This window comes from Bidens hawaiensis, unplaced genomic scaffold (genome assembly GCF_021521415.1).
Source record: "Bidens hawaiensis isolate Kalapana, Puna unplaced genomic scaffold, B.hawaiensis_p1.1 tig00006386_1, whole genome shotgun sequence".
NCBI lineage: Eukaryota > Viridiplantae > Streptophyta > Magnoliopsida > Asterales > Asteraceae > Bidens > Bidens hawaiensis.
This window is the reverse complement of record NW_027491428.1, coordinates 267,002-280,619: the sequence shown is the minus strand read 5'-3', so window position 1 is coordinate 280,619 and position 13,618 is coordinate 267,002. Positions and strand designations below refer to the sequence as shown.

Sequence of the window (13,618 nt, the reverse complement as noted above, 5' to 3'; positions counted from 1 at the left end):
TTGTTTAACATAAGATGGTTTAAAAATCAAATCCAAACCTCAAGTTGCTGAAACTTTACCAGAAAGAAAGCTAAAGACTTGCAACATGACCTTTTTAGTTGGTGATCTCATTCCTTGCTTGCTTAGTTAATTCACACATTCGCTTACCTTCGCAGTTTTTCGATGCCTCCACTGATAAAAAATTGACTTAATTCTTGCTTAATTAATTTACTAGATTGATTGCTTTCGTAGTGTCTACGTCTGTTCACCGTTAGACTTGAACCCTCAGCTTAATACATTGAAAGGGCTAGAATCCATTGATAGGTATGTTAATAACTAAAACAGGCATTTTAGGGTTAAAAAACAAGTTAGCATGGTATTTCAACTTGATTTATTAGAATTAAATACCTCGCGCACGCCAAACTCTTCTTTTGTAACGAGTCACGCTGGCTTATACCAAGACGGCATGAGATACTATAAAGTTAACGAAACAGCAAGTTAAATGCTATACAACATATAAAAACAGTCTTCTTTTAAGTTAGCATTTCACTCTGTCCTCTCATTATGTATAATGAGTTACTTCATTACCTCCTAACAAACACAAGCTGAAAGAATGTGGAAATCATTGCATATCGGGTTTAAAGTTCACTGAACATGGGCATCTTTCGACGAACAAAAACCTTTTATTACTTAAAACAGTTGCACACTTGTATTATATGCTTCAATGGTGGTACTTACTACTTAAGGCATACAAACCATTCGGCATATGCTAGCCTGCAAACCCGTCACAGTTGGCTTGGCCGCCTTTTCCCAGCATCCGTCCTCATCCGTTTAACCGGGTTAGCCCAACCAAAGCTAGCCCCACCCCCATTTCCTAGCTGGCCAGCTGCTTGACTTTGACTAGGTCTGGTTTGACTTTGACTCGGGTTCCTAGTCCCGAGACCAACAGGTGAGACCGGACCAGCCGACCCGTTCCCTACCCTTACCGACTTTTCTCTGTCCTTTCTCTTTTTCTTGCTTATCACAAGCTCACCCGGATGGGTCAACGTTCTAGGATCTTCCTGAGCCTTGGTGCTGCTGCTCCCGAACCGTGTTTCGCGAGCGGGTATGGACCCACGGGGGAGTGGTCTAGGGGAAAGGCTTGGTTCGGGCTCTTTGCGGTCAACCATCGGTTTTGGTTTCTTGGTTTGACGTTGACCAACGGGTGGTAACCCTCGAGGAGATGAGGAAGCCAATGGGCCAGTAAAAGTGAGGGCGCTTCGGGCTTCTCGGAAGTCAGTGTCGGGAAATGCAATTTTCATTATATCAAAAAATAGATCGTGCACCTTCCTCGCCTCGGACCTCACCTGCTCATCAATATTATTACTTTTATATGAAGTATTTGTGAATCAACCTGACCCGCCCATTATTTATTGAAGGGGTTATATATATACCTCATGTGAGAATCCAAAATACTGCATTCCACCTTTTAACATAAGCTGAACATCAGCAATCAAATCCATAACTCCATTGTACTCCAATTGGTCAACACGCAGCTCAATCTTTCTTAAATCAAGACTATTGCTTCCAGGGCTTTCGGTTCGTTTCCACAAATCAGTTAATAAAGGAATTATTTGTTGGCCTTCCTTTTCAATTCTCCTCTGGATCTTAGTAATTACATTTTTGCACTGCATTAAGCAAATTAATAAAGATTTTTATAACTGTGACAGTTGGATAATAACTGCTATTTATTACAGTACATACCCTTCTTTGGATAGCATCAGTCATCACGGTCCCACCGGAAGGCCCACTTCCTTTCTTTACTTCTGAAGGACCCGATACGGGATTAGTTCTTGTTGGCTGCCCGGAAACTTTCCGGGCAGGGGGCGTGGTTCGTTTAGCCTTCAATGAGAGGTTGCTTTGCTCTTTCTTGTAACTGTTGTTTTCTTGAACCAACTTTCGGTCAGGCTGAGTTTTGGCAGGAGGTGTTCGGTCAGCTTGAAAGGGCAGGTAAGAGGACTGACCAAGGAGAGATCGGTCAACCGACTTGCCATCCTGCCTCTCCACAGCGAGCCGCGGTCGACCCCGAACACTACGTTTGCGTTTTATTTTCGGTTGTAAAACTTGTTCGTTTTCATCATGATCATGATTTAAACTACCCGATTGTTGAAGGTCAATCGGTGAGTCTCCAGACATTGCAATCTCGCCTTCTTCTAGATCATCACCCTAGTTGTATACATTAGTGGGATACATAGTTAGATTCACGCATGTAAAAGCACGTTACAGGTGAACAAAAAAAGTCAACACTAAACATACCAGCCTTCTAGAACGAGAACCGTGCCGACCATCTAATGCAGAAAGTGACCCGAATTTCTTAGATGAAAGAGAAGAAGCCGTTACTGGCATTAATCGTCTGGTATCTGAAGACGAACCTGAAGAACCTGGTTCTGGAAGCATATGATTGTTCCTAGAAGATCCAGGTGGCGCAGGATGATGAAACTCTGGTTGACTTTTGCCAACTACAGGTGTAGTAGTTTCATCATCATCATCATCATCATCATCAGCGGAATCCCTATTTTCTTCATCTGATTTTACAGCCTCTTCAGATGTAGCTTCAGAGAATTCCTCTATGTCATCATCCAGCTCGGCATAATTTGGAAACTTCTTTCCTTTAAAACGTCCTCGTCTCTTTTCAGCTATTTCAGAACCCATTTCACTTGACTCCACACCAATACTATCTGTATATAACATGTTCTTCAGGGGCTTTTTAGACATTCGGACAATAGCAGTGTTGACTTCATGAGTGCCAGCACGTAGCCATTTAGGAACCTGGTCAAACCGGGTCATTTCTTCAGCCCAATCAAACTCTTCATCCATTTGGTCAAAAATCTCAACTTCTTCTTCACTTCTAGCAATCATCCGGTTGACTTCTTGAAGTGATGGGACATCATGAACAGTTTCTTGATACCTTTCTTCATCACGTAACAAAGATTCCAAAGTTGACCGTCTTTCTTCATGTGTGGTTCTTTGGTCAAACCGTCCAGCATTGATGACCTCATCCGCCATGTCAATCTTATACTGTTGAATATTATTTCTTATCAAACTTTCAATAGATCCGATGTACCTATCCTTACCTGCTAGATCATCGTCTGAGTCAACACTACCTCTGCTCCTAAAATTGTCCTCCTTTTGATGGCTCGGGATTTTATCAACCACGGCTTCCATGTAAATAACTTTGACTTCTCGTGTTTGACCGATTCGATGAGCCCGAGCAACCGCTTGCTCCTCGTTTTTAGGGTTCGGGTCGGGATCGTATATGATAACCGTGTCAGCTGTTTGAAGATTCAAACCGCGTCCCGCTGCACGAATGCTAAGCAAGAAGATGAAACAATCTGTGTCCGGGTCATTAAAGTCCACAATAGCTGACTCGCGGTCTTCCAAGCTCGTTGTACCATCAATTCTTCGGTACACGAATCTACGCCATTGTAAATATTCTTCTAATATATCTAACAGCTTTGTCATTGTACTAAACAAAAGGACTCGGTGACCGGTTCTTTGAAGTTTTATTAGGACCCGATCAAGAACCCACAATTTGCCGCATGATTTAACGAGAAAGTCCTTCGAGAGATCGTTAAAGAAGGGGTAGTTAAGTAAAGGGTGGTTGCAGGTTTTCCTGAGCTCCATGGCTCGATTGTTTAGGGGCTTAAATGTTTTGGCTTGGTACAATGAACTCTTTTGAACCCTGCGTTTCTCGTCTTCCGGGTCGACTCGTATTGTACCGGTAGCTTTTATCCAGTCATAAACCACACCTTGGATAGCAGACATTTTACATCGTAAGATGATGGAAATCTGTAATTTTAACATTGTTAAGGTCAGACACAAGGAAGAAATTAAAGAAGCTGGAATGTATGATATTTTTGGGCTCAAAAGTTCAAACCAAACCAAAAATTAAAAATTTAGCCTTTGTATTTTTGAAAAACATTGTACTTTTGTTTTGTTTTTTTTGTTTTTTTTGGTTTGCACAATGAATTTGTCTCAGTTCGGTTTTTTCGGTTTTGCCATTTGGGCTTGAAACTTTTTATCCAAAGAAATGACACAAAAATGAACTTGTGGCTAAATATCTTTTGTTAATTGATAATTAATTGATTATTACAAATTTGTGGGTTACACCATTTATTAGCCATTTATATAATGCTTAACAATAAAATTTTAAAAAATTCTAATGCATAAATTCAACTAAAGTCGGTGTTTACAGGTTCGGTATGGCTATTGTCAATTCGGTTTTTCCGTTTATGCAAAACCGAAACCAGACCCAATAATTCGGATAATAAAAATTTATAAAACCAAACCGTCCGTTTTGGGTTCTGTTTGATTATGTCAGTTATTTCGGTTAAGGTCAGTTATTTTGGTTTCACGCACACCCTTAAGTAATGGGTCAAAACGGGTAATTCTGGTTAAGGGTTGTATTGAGTTGACCCAAAACACGTCTTGTTCGAACTTATAGTTTTTTTGTAAATAATTAGTGTCAAATACAACGAGAAAACTATATATTTATAAAAAATAATTTAATCTGATAAAACATTTACAGAGTTCTGCTTAACCAGTTTCCTTTTAAGCTAATATTTTACTTAACCCCATTTGACCCATCAAAAAACAAGATTACCTTTGGAGGAAGTGAACCTTCGACATCTTCAACACGACGTCTAAGCATAAAAGGCTCCAAGATTTGATGAAGTCGATGTATGATAATAACTTTTTTCTCGGTTTCAAGCCAATCATCTTCAGCATTATGTGCGCTTTCTTTTTGAAACGGCTGTGAAAACCAGTCATGAAACACTTTTCGGTTGTCGAACACTTCGGGAAGCAACAGATTCAACAATGACCAGAGCTCTTTAAGATCATTCTGTGAACAGGAAATAAACATACAACACTTGCGAACTCAGCATTTGCGCTAAAAAGTATACTACATAGTGTTATAGTAGCACACAAAAACATAAAGAAGTTCAGAGACCTGTAAGGGGGTCCCGGTCAAAAGAAGACGCCTTTGGCAGCGGTATTTGTCAAGATCACGGGCTAAAACTGACTCTCGGTCCTTCATTCGTTGTGCTTCATCAATAACTATATACTTCCAATCAACTCTAGAAAGTTTTGTCTTATCAAACATGACAAATTCATAGGTTGTCACCAGGACATTGAATTTCATACTACAAACCTCCTATCACAATAAATATAATGACATGAAACATGAGTTTTATAAATGTAATGATACAGAGAGGGGGGAGGGGGGGGGGGTGTTCTTACTTGAGTAAACAATCTGGTTCGTTGGTCTTTGTTACCGACATAATAAATGCAGGACAGGTTTGGCAACCAAGTGTGTAACTCACTCTGCAAAAAACTAAGTTAGATAAGAATATAAAGTGGAATATTAATTAGAACATGATTAAGGTTAACTAACCTTCCAGTTAACCAGAACAGCGTTAGGCACGATTATAAGATGTGGGCCATAATTGCTTTTGTATTCAATCAGATAAGCAATCAAGGCCATAACCTGAGCAAAGAATTACAAAAAATAAGATTTGGCTGCCAAGTGAATAAAAAGGATTACAGACAAGTAGCTTACCTGGACAGTTTTTCCAAGACCCATTTCATCAGCCAATATACCGTTCAACTTATTGTTATACAATGAAAGCATCCACTGCAATCCAACCTGGAAGACCAACAAATTGATAATATTGCGTTTTAACATTGACCAAATTAATCCATGATAAAAAGGAATTAAAGAAACGTACAAGCTGATAGTCACGCAAAGTTCCTTTTCGTAGCATTGAGGGTTGTCGTATGACCCGTTCACTCACAGCATGTGCAAGAGTATAATATCTGTAGATAACCAATAATAAGACGGACAATGAGTGAAAGAAGTTATAAGTTATAATCATCTATATATGGTATAATACAAGGGCATCTTATAAGTCATAATCAACTAAAATTAACTATTGAAGCTTACTTGCTAACAGATGAACCATCTTGGGGTGCATTCATTTCAGAGAAACGGTTTCTTATTAGAACTTCTTCTCTTGCACAAAAAGCTGCAGCTCTCACTTCTTCCTCAGATAGACCCTTCAACAACAAATTCACACTTATATGAAGAAAAGATACGATATACAAAAATCATTTTCATGTTTATATAGACTATAAAGAGAATAATTTTGACCCATTACGTATCAAACGATCGATTATGGTTTCACCTTATTTCTAACAGGTAAAATAAAAAAGATAGCCTGAAAAATAGGTTAACTCGTTTTATTTGAAGTAATAGTATTATTATTAAGACCTTTATAAACATATTTGACACACCAAGTACAACTAGGCCTGTAAACAAACAGCACGTTTAGTGAACAGTTCTGCAGGAAGTTCGTTTATATAATGATCGAACGGACATGAAAAACTAATTCGTTTATTTAGTTAAACAAACAAACATGAACACATGTCCTTGTTCAATCATGTTCATGACTGTTCGTTCATTACTTCATTTAAATTTGTTTATGTTCATTTTATATCAAAACACGTGATCAAATCAATTGATTATGAAAAAGCAAATCATGCTTGGTCAACATGTTGGAGACTTGGAGTGATTGCCTCCATACAATTAGCTTGCATATAATTTATATTTAAAAGTATCCCTAGATATTAGTCATTGTATTGTATTTATTATTTATCTCTCTCATTGTAATTGAACAATTTGTGGTTTTATAATATATTCAAAACATTAATATTTTATGCTCATAGTTTACGTTTGTTTAAGTTCATTTTTTACATCCGTTAACATTACAATTTTTTAGTTCCATTACAGTTTAGTCTGATTTTAACAACTTTCTAGGACCAACACAATGTTGTTCACATTTACTTTTATTTGGTTTTAGCTTGGTTATGTTCGTTCATCTTTGTTCGGTTATGTTCGTTTGTTCATGTTAGTGAACCATTTGTTTATACTGTTAAAGAACGAACACAAACACGCACAAACATTTTCTTAGCGAATGAGCACAAACAAGCACAGATATTTTCTTAATGAATGAACATGAACAAGAATACCAAGAATATCGCGTTCATTTTATGTTCGAGTTCGTTTTATGTTCAGGTTCGTTCGATCGTTTTCGGTTAAAGTTACATAAACGAACACGGAGATGCTCTGTGCATGTTCATGTTCATGTTCGTTTACAGGTTATCCCATACCTGAGCTCGTGCAGCTGCAGATGCAGCATTTGCGGCCTCCTCAACCTCCTGATGATTCTTGGCAGCTGTAATCTTGCCTCCAAGTTTAGTGAGATAATCTTCAGTTTGAGACAGAAATGAAGATAAAACCTCGTATCTCTCAGAAGCCTCACCCGGTACACTATGCTGTTGTTCTAGAAGAATCTGTCTATACCTCTCAACATCATTATTTTTCAAAGCTTCCATTCTTGCACTTCGGTCATCATCTTTCCTCTTTGAGTATTCCCTCAACATCTTCTCATGATACTTAGCAACACCTCGGTTACGTGAAGTCCTTGCATCCCTAATAGCCCAGTGAGATTCTAAAAGCTTTTTACGCCACTGAAATATAGCTTTAAGTTGTTTCTCTCTGATAACTCTTTGAGCAGCCTGCACCTGCCTGTTGAGATCCATACGTTGGCGTTCACATAACCGGATAAATTTTCTATATGGTCTATCTGGCATTGCCATGATTTCTTGTTGTTGTTGATTGAGTCCTTCTCGCACATGCTTTTGCACATCTTGTAGTAGAAGCTTCTTTTCTTCAATTTGTAACCTCAAAACAAGATCCGGCCTTATCCGTTTTCTCTCCAAATTCACAGCTAACAAACCCTTAATTTTTTTTAAGGTCTCATTTTTCTTTTTATTAATCAATTCAGCACCTTCCTCCACGAGGAGATCCTTTATTTCATATGCAAGTGTTAGATTGTTATTATTGTTGATCATCATACTTGATCCAAATGCATCATGTTTCCGAGTGAAAAACGGAAAGTCAAACAGTGGACCATGGTATTTTCTAGAAGGACCCAAATCCTTTGTTTGAGGTGAAGGTCCAGATTGTGAGACAACAGCAGGTGATGATGCAACTGCTTTACCCTTGTCTGTGGGACCCTCAATTACATGAGTTCTTTGTGTCGCTGTCGCATGATCAACTTCATGTTCCTGTTTGGTATGAATTGCAGGATTTCTCTCTTCTTCTTGTGCAGGGAGGGTAACTGATGGGGCTTCGTTTACTGAAGTTGTACCTTGTGCATTATCTGTTGTACCTGCAGCCGATTTCTCCTCGTGCACTTCTCGTTTCAGATCTTTGTTATTGGACTCCACAGGACTTCTGCCAGCAGGGACACCGATTTGTTGCAACTGTGCTTCAAGTGGAGGTGGTGCAATCGCTTGAAGTAATTCAACAGGTAGAGTTTTCTCACCTTTCTGTCATTAAGTCAAATCAATAAGTCAACAAATAATATGATGATAAAAAATACAACTTTTGCATACCTTTATACGCCTGAAAGCAAGAATTTGGGCTTTAAGAACATGAAGTTGCTGTTTGGTGAATCCCGGCGGTAGGTTTTGCACTTTCTGAGAAGATGAAGGGTTATCCAATCCAGCATCATTAGATGAAGCTGCAGATTGTGGAGAAGACCTATTCATTTGCTGTCTAGTATGCTGTATTTGCAGAGGCTCTGAGCCAGTTAACACGTTTTTGCTAAAATGTTCTGCACCCTGGCTCATGCTCATGTTAGCAGGTGATTGAGGAGGCGGCATAGAAGACATCCCACTACTGTTAACAGGGGGCTGCCTAGGTGGCAACTGGTTCATATTCTCCCTCCCATGCATAGAGAGCTGTTGACCTTGACCGCCACTGGAATTGTTGACCAACATGGTATTTGGAGTTGACCCAAGATGGCCAGGTGACATTGTCTGCCTTGCTTTGGTAGAGCCTGAATGACCAGACACGTCACTAGGCGGGGTTAGCTGTGCCATCAGATTAGCATTTTGAGGAAGTGAGCCCATGTTGCTTTCATGGACTTTTTGTTGACCAAGCATCCTAGACTGCATGATTGGCATTAGCTGTGCCATCAGATTAGCATTTTGAGGAAGTGACAGATCAATGTTACGCTCAAGAGCCAAAGCCTGCATCACCTGCATTTGAGCGGCCATTGCCACCTGGCTGTTTCCCATATTATGAATACTCTGTTGAGCTTGTTGAGTTTGCATTGGTCTTACATTATTATTTCCTTGCATTAACTGGTCAAGTGACGTTGGCATGGCAAAATGTTTCTGATTCTGAATTTGATTTTGACTTTGGTCAGAAACCGCCTGGTGGCCTTCCTCCACAACCTGCTTCCCTGCAAGGGCAAAATGGTCAAGTGGCTTCTTGGAAGAAATCTGAGCTTGATTCGCAGCTTGAAATGCAAGGTTATCCTGCATTCTTGTATTTCCCATTTGCTGCTGGGCTTGCATGCCAGATGACTTCTGTTGGGCTTGTTGGGCATGAAGAGCATATTGCATGTATGCCTGTTGCGTTGAGTTCATGTTGTGTTGATCAAAACCCTGTCTCATATTTTGTCCTTCCTCGTGGCTAAACTGCTGAGCCATACGTTGCATTTGCATAGATCCAGAAGTTGAAGCAGCATTACCTCCTAATACTCCTTGCCTAATTCCATTTTGATATGCCAATAAAGCTTCTCTCCCTTCAGGGTTTCTAAGTAACTGTTGTTGCAACAACTGCATAAGCAACATACGAAAAACATACTTACAACAAACGAGCAGAACAGTTTCAAATAAAAACTAAACTAAGAAATGCATATTCATATGCTATCGACAAATGCATTTAGACATTTTCAATAAATATGAAATAATGATTTAAAAAACAACAGGCCCAGAACTTTGACCTTATCAAACTCTTTAAACATTTTAATAACCAAATCCTGACACGTCACGATGAGGTAAACAATATATGATTTGTTAACTCACTATTTATAGTGCTTGTGTGTGTCATCAGAAGGCTTTGAAGATATAGTGAAACATAATAGCTAGCTCTTGCTTAATTATGGCTATCCTCAACACATTTTGAATCTTGGTCCCAAAACTTTCAAGAAATAATTGGTGCTCTGTTAGGTTCTCTAATTAGTTTCAAATTAACATGTGCTCTGTATGTACTGGTGAGCAGTGAACAAATTAACAAATTATGCCACAAATAGCAAATGCATAACCACAAGACCACCTACCTCATTACAAGTCAGATAGCATATACATGTGGAATGATTACACATAACAATTCAATTACTTTCCATCTCTATATTCCTTGATTCCTTCTACAATACACACACACACACATCAAGACCTGCCCAACTCAAAATTATGGAACACAAAAACAATAATTAAAAAGTCACAAAAAGGAATTATTAATGGTAAAATTTAAAATATTTTCCTTACAAATATTAACAAATTTTACATAAATAAACAGATTGCAAGAACAACAAAAGACAATTCAAGTAAGAACTAAGAAGCCCAGTAAGATACCATACCACAATAAATTTTAAAATACTAAAAGACTACATTTCCAAATTTAATAACAGCTAAGCCCCAAATATTCATTTATTTTCATTTATGTAGCCAATTGAGTTGTAATTTATACAACAATTCAACTAAAGCTACATTCAGTAAACAATTCCACATTTCCACTGATCAAACATAATAATAATAATAATAATAATAACAATAATAATAATAATAATAATAATAATAATAATAATAATAAACCTAGCCTGCCTCTGTTTATCCTTTGATTCCTTCTACAATACACACACACACATTAAGTCCTACCCAACTGAAATTCAGAAGAACAATAGCATAACACTGAGAGAAAAAATATATATATACAATGCAAATACAATGCAAAACCAATAATAAAAAGGTCACAAATAAATAAGAATTAATGGTGCAATTTAAAATATTTTCGTTTCAAGTATTAACAAAATTTACATAAATAAACAAATTTCAAAATCAAAAGACACTTCTGGAAACAAGTACAGTAAGATACCATACCACAATAAATTTTACAATACTAAAATACCACATTTCCAAAATTAATAACATTTCATTTATGTAGCCAATTAACTAATTAAGTAATAATTCATGCAACAACAACAACAACAACAACAACAACAACAATAATAATAATAATAATAAATTTTAATATACTAAAATACCACACTTCCAAAATTAATAACAATTAATCCCCAAATACTCATTTATGTAGCCAATTGAGTAAATTACACAACAATTCAACTAAAGCTAAGCTACATCCGGTAAACAATTCCACTGATCAAACATAATAATAATAATAATAAATTTTATAATATACTAAAATACCACATTTCCAAAATGAATAACAATTAAGCTACAAACACTAAGGTAGCGTTTGGTATGTAGGAATGATAGGGGGAATGGAATGATTCATTGTATGGGAATGAAAAAAGTGGTGTTTGGTTGCTCAATGGAATGGAATCATCCATTACACATGGAATCCCATTCCATCAAAACCATTCCTTCACACCCCCCTTCTTTTTTTTCATTCCATTCCTTCTACACCCTACTTTCTCAACATCACCACTACCTAACAACAACAACCACCACTACCATCGTCACCACCAACACCTAACCACCACCGTCACCACCACCTCCGCCACCACCACCCTACCACCAGTGCAACCACCCTCACCGCCGCCGCCACCATTGTCACTGTAACCACCGTAAACAATTTCACCGCCGCGCCTAACCATCACCGCCACCACCACTTTCACTGCCTGACCACCACCACCGTCGCCACCATCACTACCAATGCTATCACCACCACCCCGCCGCCATTGCCACCACCATTTTCGTCGCCAGAGCTAACCCCACCACAGTCGTCATTGATATTTTATTTTATATTTTTTTTTGCTAAAAAATATTTTTGGATAGGAGTATTTTTATTATTTCTATTTCATTCATACAATTTTTTTGGATACCAAACAACATTAAGTAATAATTCATTTAATTCACATAGGTTAACCAAACAAGACAAAGTAATGGAATAATCCATTTCATTCCATTCTCCATTTCATTCCTTCTCCCATTCCATTTCCCCTTCATTCCGTTACCTCCAACAAAACATACCCTAATTTATGTAGCCAATTAAGTAATTCGTACAACTAAAGCTACATTAAGTAAACAATTCCACTAATCAAAACACAATAACAATAATAATAATCATAATAAACCTAACCTGCCTCTGCTGCTGCTGTTGTTGCTGTTGTTGATGCTTGATCGGATCAAACCCTAACTGAGGCTGCGACACCGCCGACGACGAAGACGACGGCGATGCAGACGAGGACGGCGGTCCGGCCACCATGTTCCGTCCATGACCAGATTGCATGCAAACACTAACCAAACAATTGATGAAGAAATATTTCTATTTATATATATATATAAGAATTGTACGTAATTAAATTAAACCCGGATGGATAAAATTGATCCACATAAAATGAGTTTCTCTCTCTAGAAAATCGAGCAATTATATAAATATAAAATTGAATATTAATTTTGTGTTGGATCAGATGATATGGTGTGGTGGGCCATCATCAGTGGTCCGATGGATGTAGAAGACGGCCAAGTAACCGGAGGAATTGGAATCATCTCATTATTATTATTTGATATTGATATTGATATTATTCTCTCTCACACACAGTGGTGTATGTGTATGTGTATGCGTATGTGTCCAATTGGCTTGGCTTCTCAATTGCAATTGCATCAGTCAAACTCCAACCCTAGATGGATCCAACTGTCTTTTCTTTTATTTTTTATTTTTTTTTGAAAATTGACTTTCATTAAAAAAAGACACAACCAACGACTATCACCAAGACGGAGAAAGACGCTGAAAACAAAAACCAAAACCAACAATCACGTTACATCAAATAAACACCAACTTTTCCAATCCACCACCCCTATCTTAGATCTATTTTTGTACCAAAGAAAACCCAAAGATTTTATATCCGCAACCATTTCTGCCACGTTAGTGCTCTTGCCCGAAAAAATCTTTTCATTCCTAGCCCGCCAAATCCTCCAACAAGTAATGATGACAATTCCATGAATAATCAACCTTTTATTCCCCGTCGCACCACAAACCTTATGCACTTCCACCAAATCATTGACATGAAAAACAAATAGTCTAGGGATGTTGCACCATGAACCAATCGCATTCCAAACGGCCATAGAAATGGAACACCCGGTTAACAAGTGCTCGAGCGATTCCTCATTACTCTCACATAAAGCGCAACTATGATCATCACAATACAAATGACGTCTAGCTAAAGCCTGCTTGGTTGGAAGGCTATCCTGAACGGCCCTCCACATAAAAATATTACATTTTTTCGGGACCCAATCGCTCCATTGGAAACTGGAACTCCCAGCGTCCACAACGGACCGCACCATCCATCTTTTAATCGCCGAAACCTCAAACTCTTTGCAGCTACCAACCGCCCAAGACCATGAATCTTCACGGTCAACCATCACCACCCCTTGAAGGAGATCTTCCAACTCCTGCTTCTCGCTCACCTCCTGATGGGAGCAAGGAGCTCTAAGCCAATCC

At 38.2% G+C, this 13,618-nt stretch overlaps 1 protein-coding gene across 1 annotated transcript; it reads right to left on the bottom strand.

Moving 5' to 3' along the window:
* Positions 1–468: 468 nt before the first annotated feature.
* Positions 469–12,406, bottom strand: LOC143632245 (ATP-dependent helicase BRM-like). The gene is made up of 14 exons (XM_077100810.1): positions 12,257–12,406; positions 8,479–9,711; positions 7,189–8,412; positions 5,963–6,075; positions 5,748–5,835; positions 5,579–5,665; positions 5,414–5,506; positions 5,260–5,343; positions 4,970–5,173; positions 4,622–4,861; positions 2,275–3,807; positions 1,723–2,184; positions 1,413–1,646; positions 469–1,325 (listed from the first exon to the last, which is right to left on the bottom strand). Exons 1-14 carry the CDS (start codon positions 12,404–12,406, stop codon positions 765–767), a joined length of 6,306 nt encoding a protein of 2,101 aa, XP_076956925.1. The 3' UTR covers positions 469–764.
* Between the last annotated feature and the right edge of the window lie 1,212 nt (positions 12,407–13,618).

Bases quoted from the DNA above. Each gene is read 5' to 3' on its own strand.
- LOC143632245 (XM_077100810.1), bottom strand. From the start codon at position 12,406: ATGCAATCTGGTCATGGACGGAACATGGTGGCCGGACCGCCGTCCTCG. The intron at 6,076-7,188 runs GTATGGGATAAC...TTGTTGTTGAAG, and splicing joins CTGCAGCTGCACGAGCTCAG to GGTCTATCTGAGGAAGAAGT. The intron at 5,174-5,259 runs GTAAGAACACCC...TTATTGTGATAG, and splicing joins GAACCAGATTGTTTACTCAA to GAGGTTTGTAGTATGAAATT.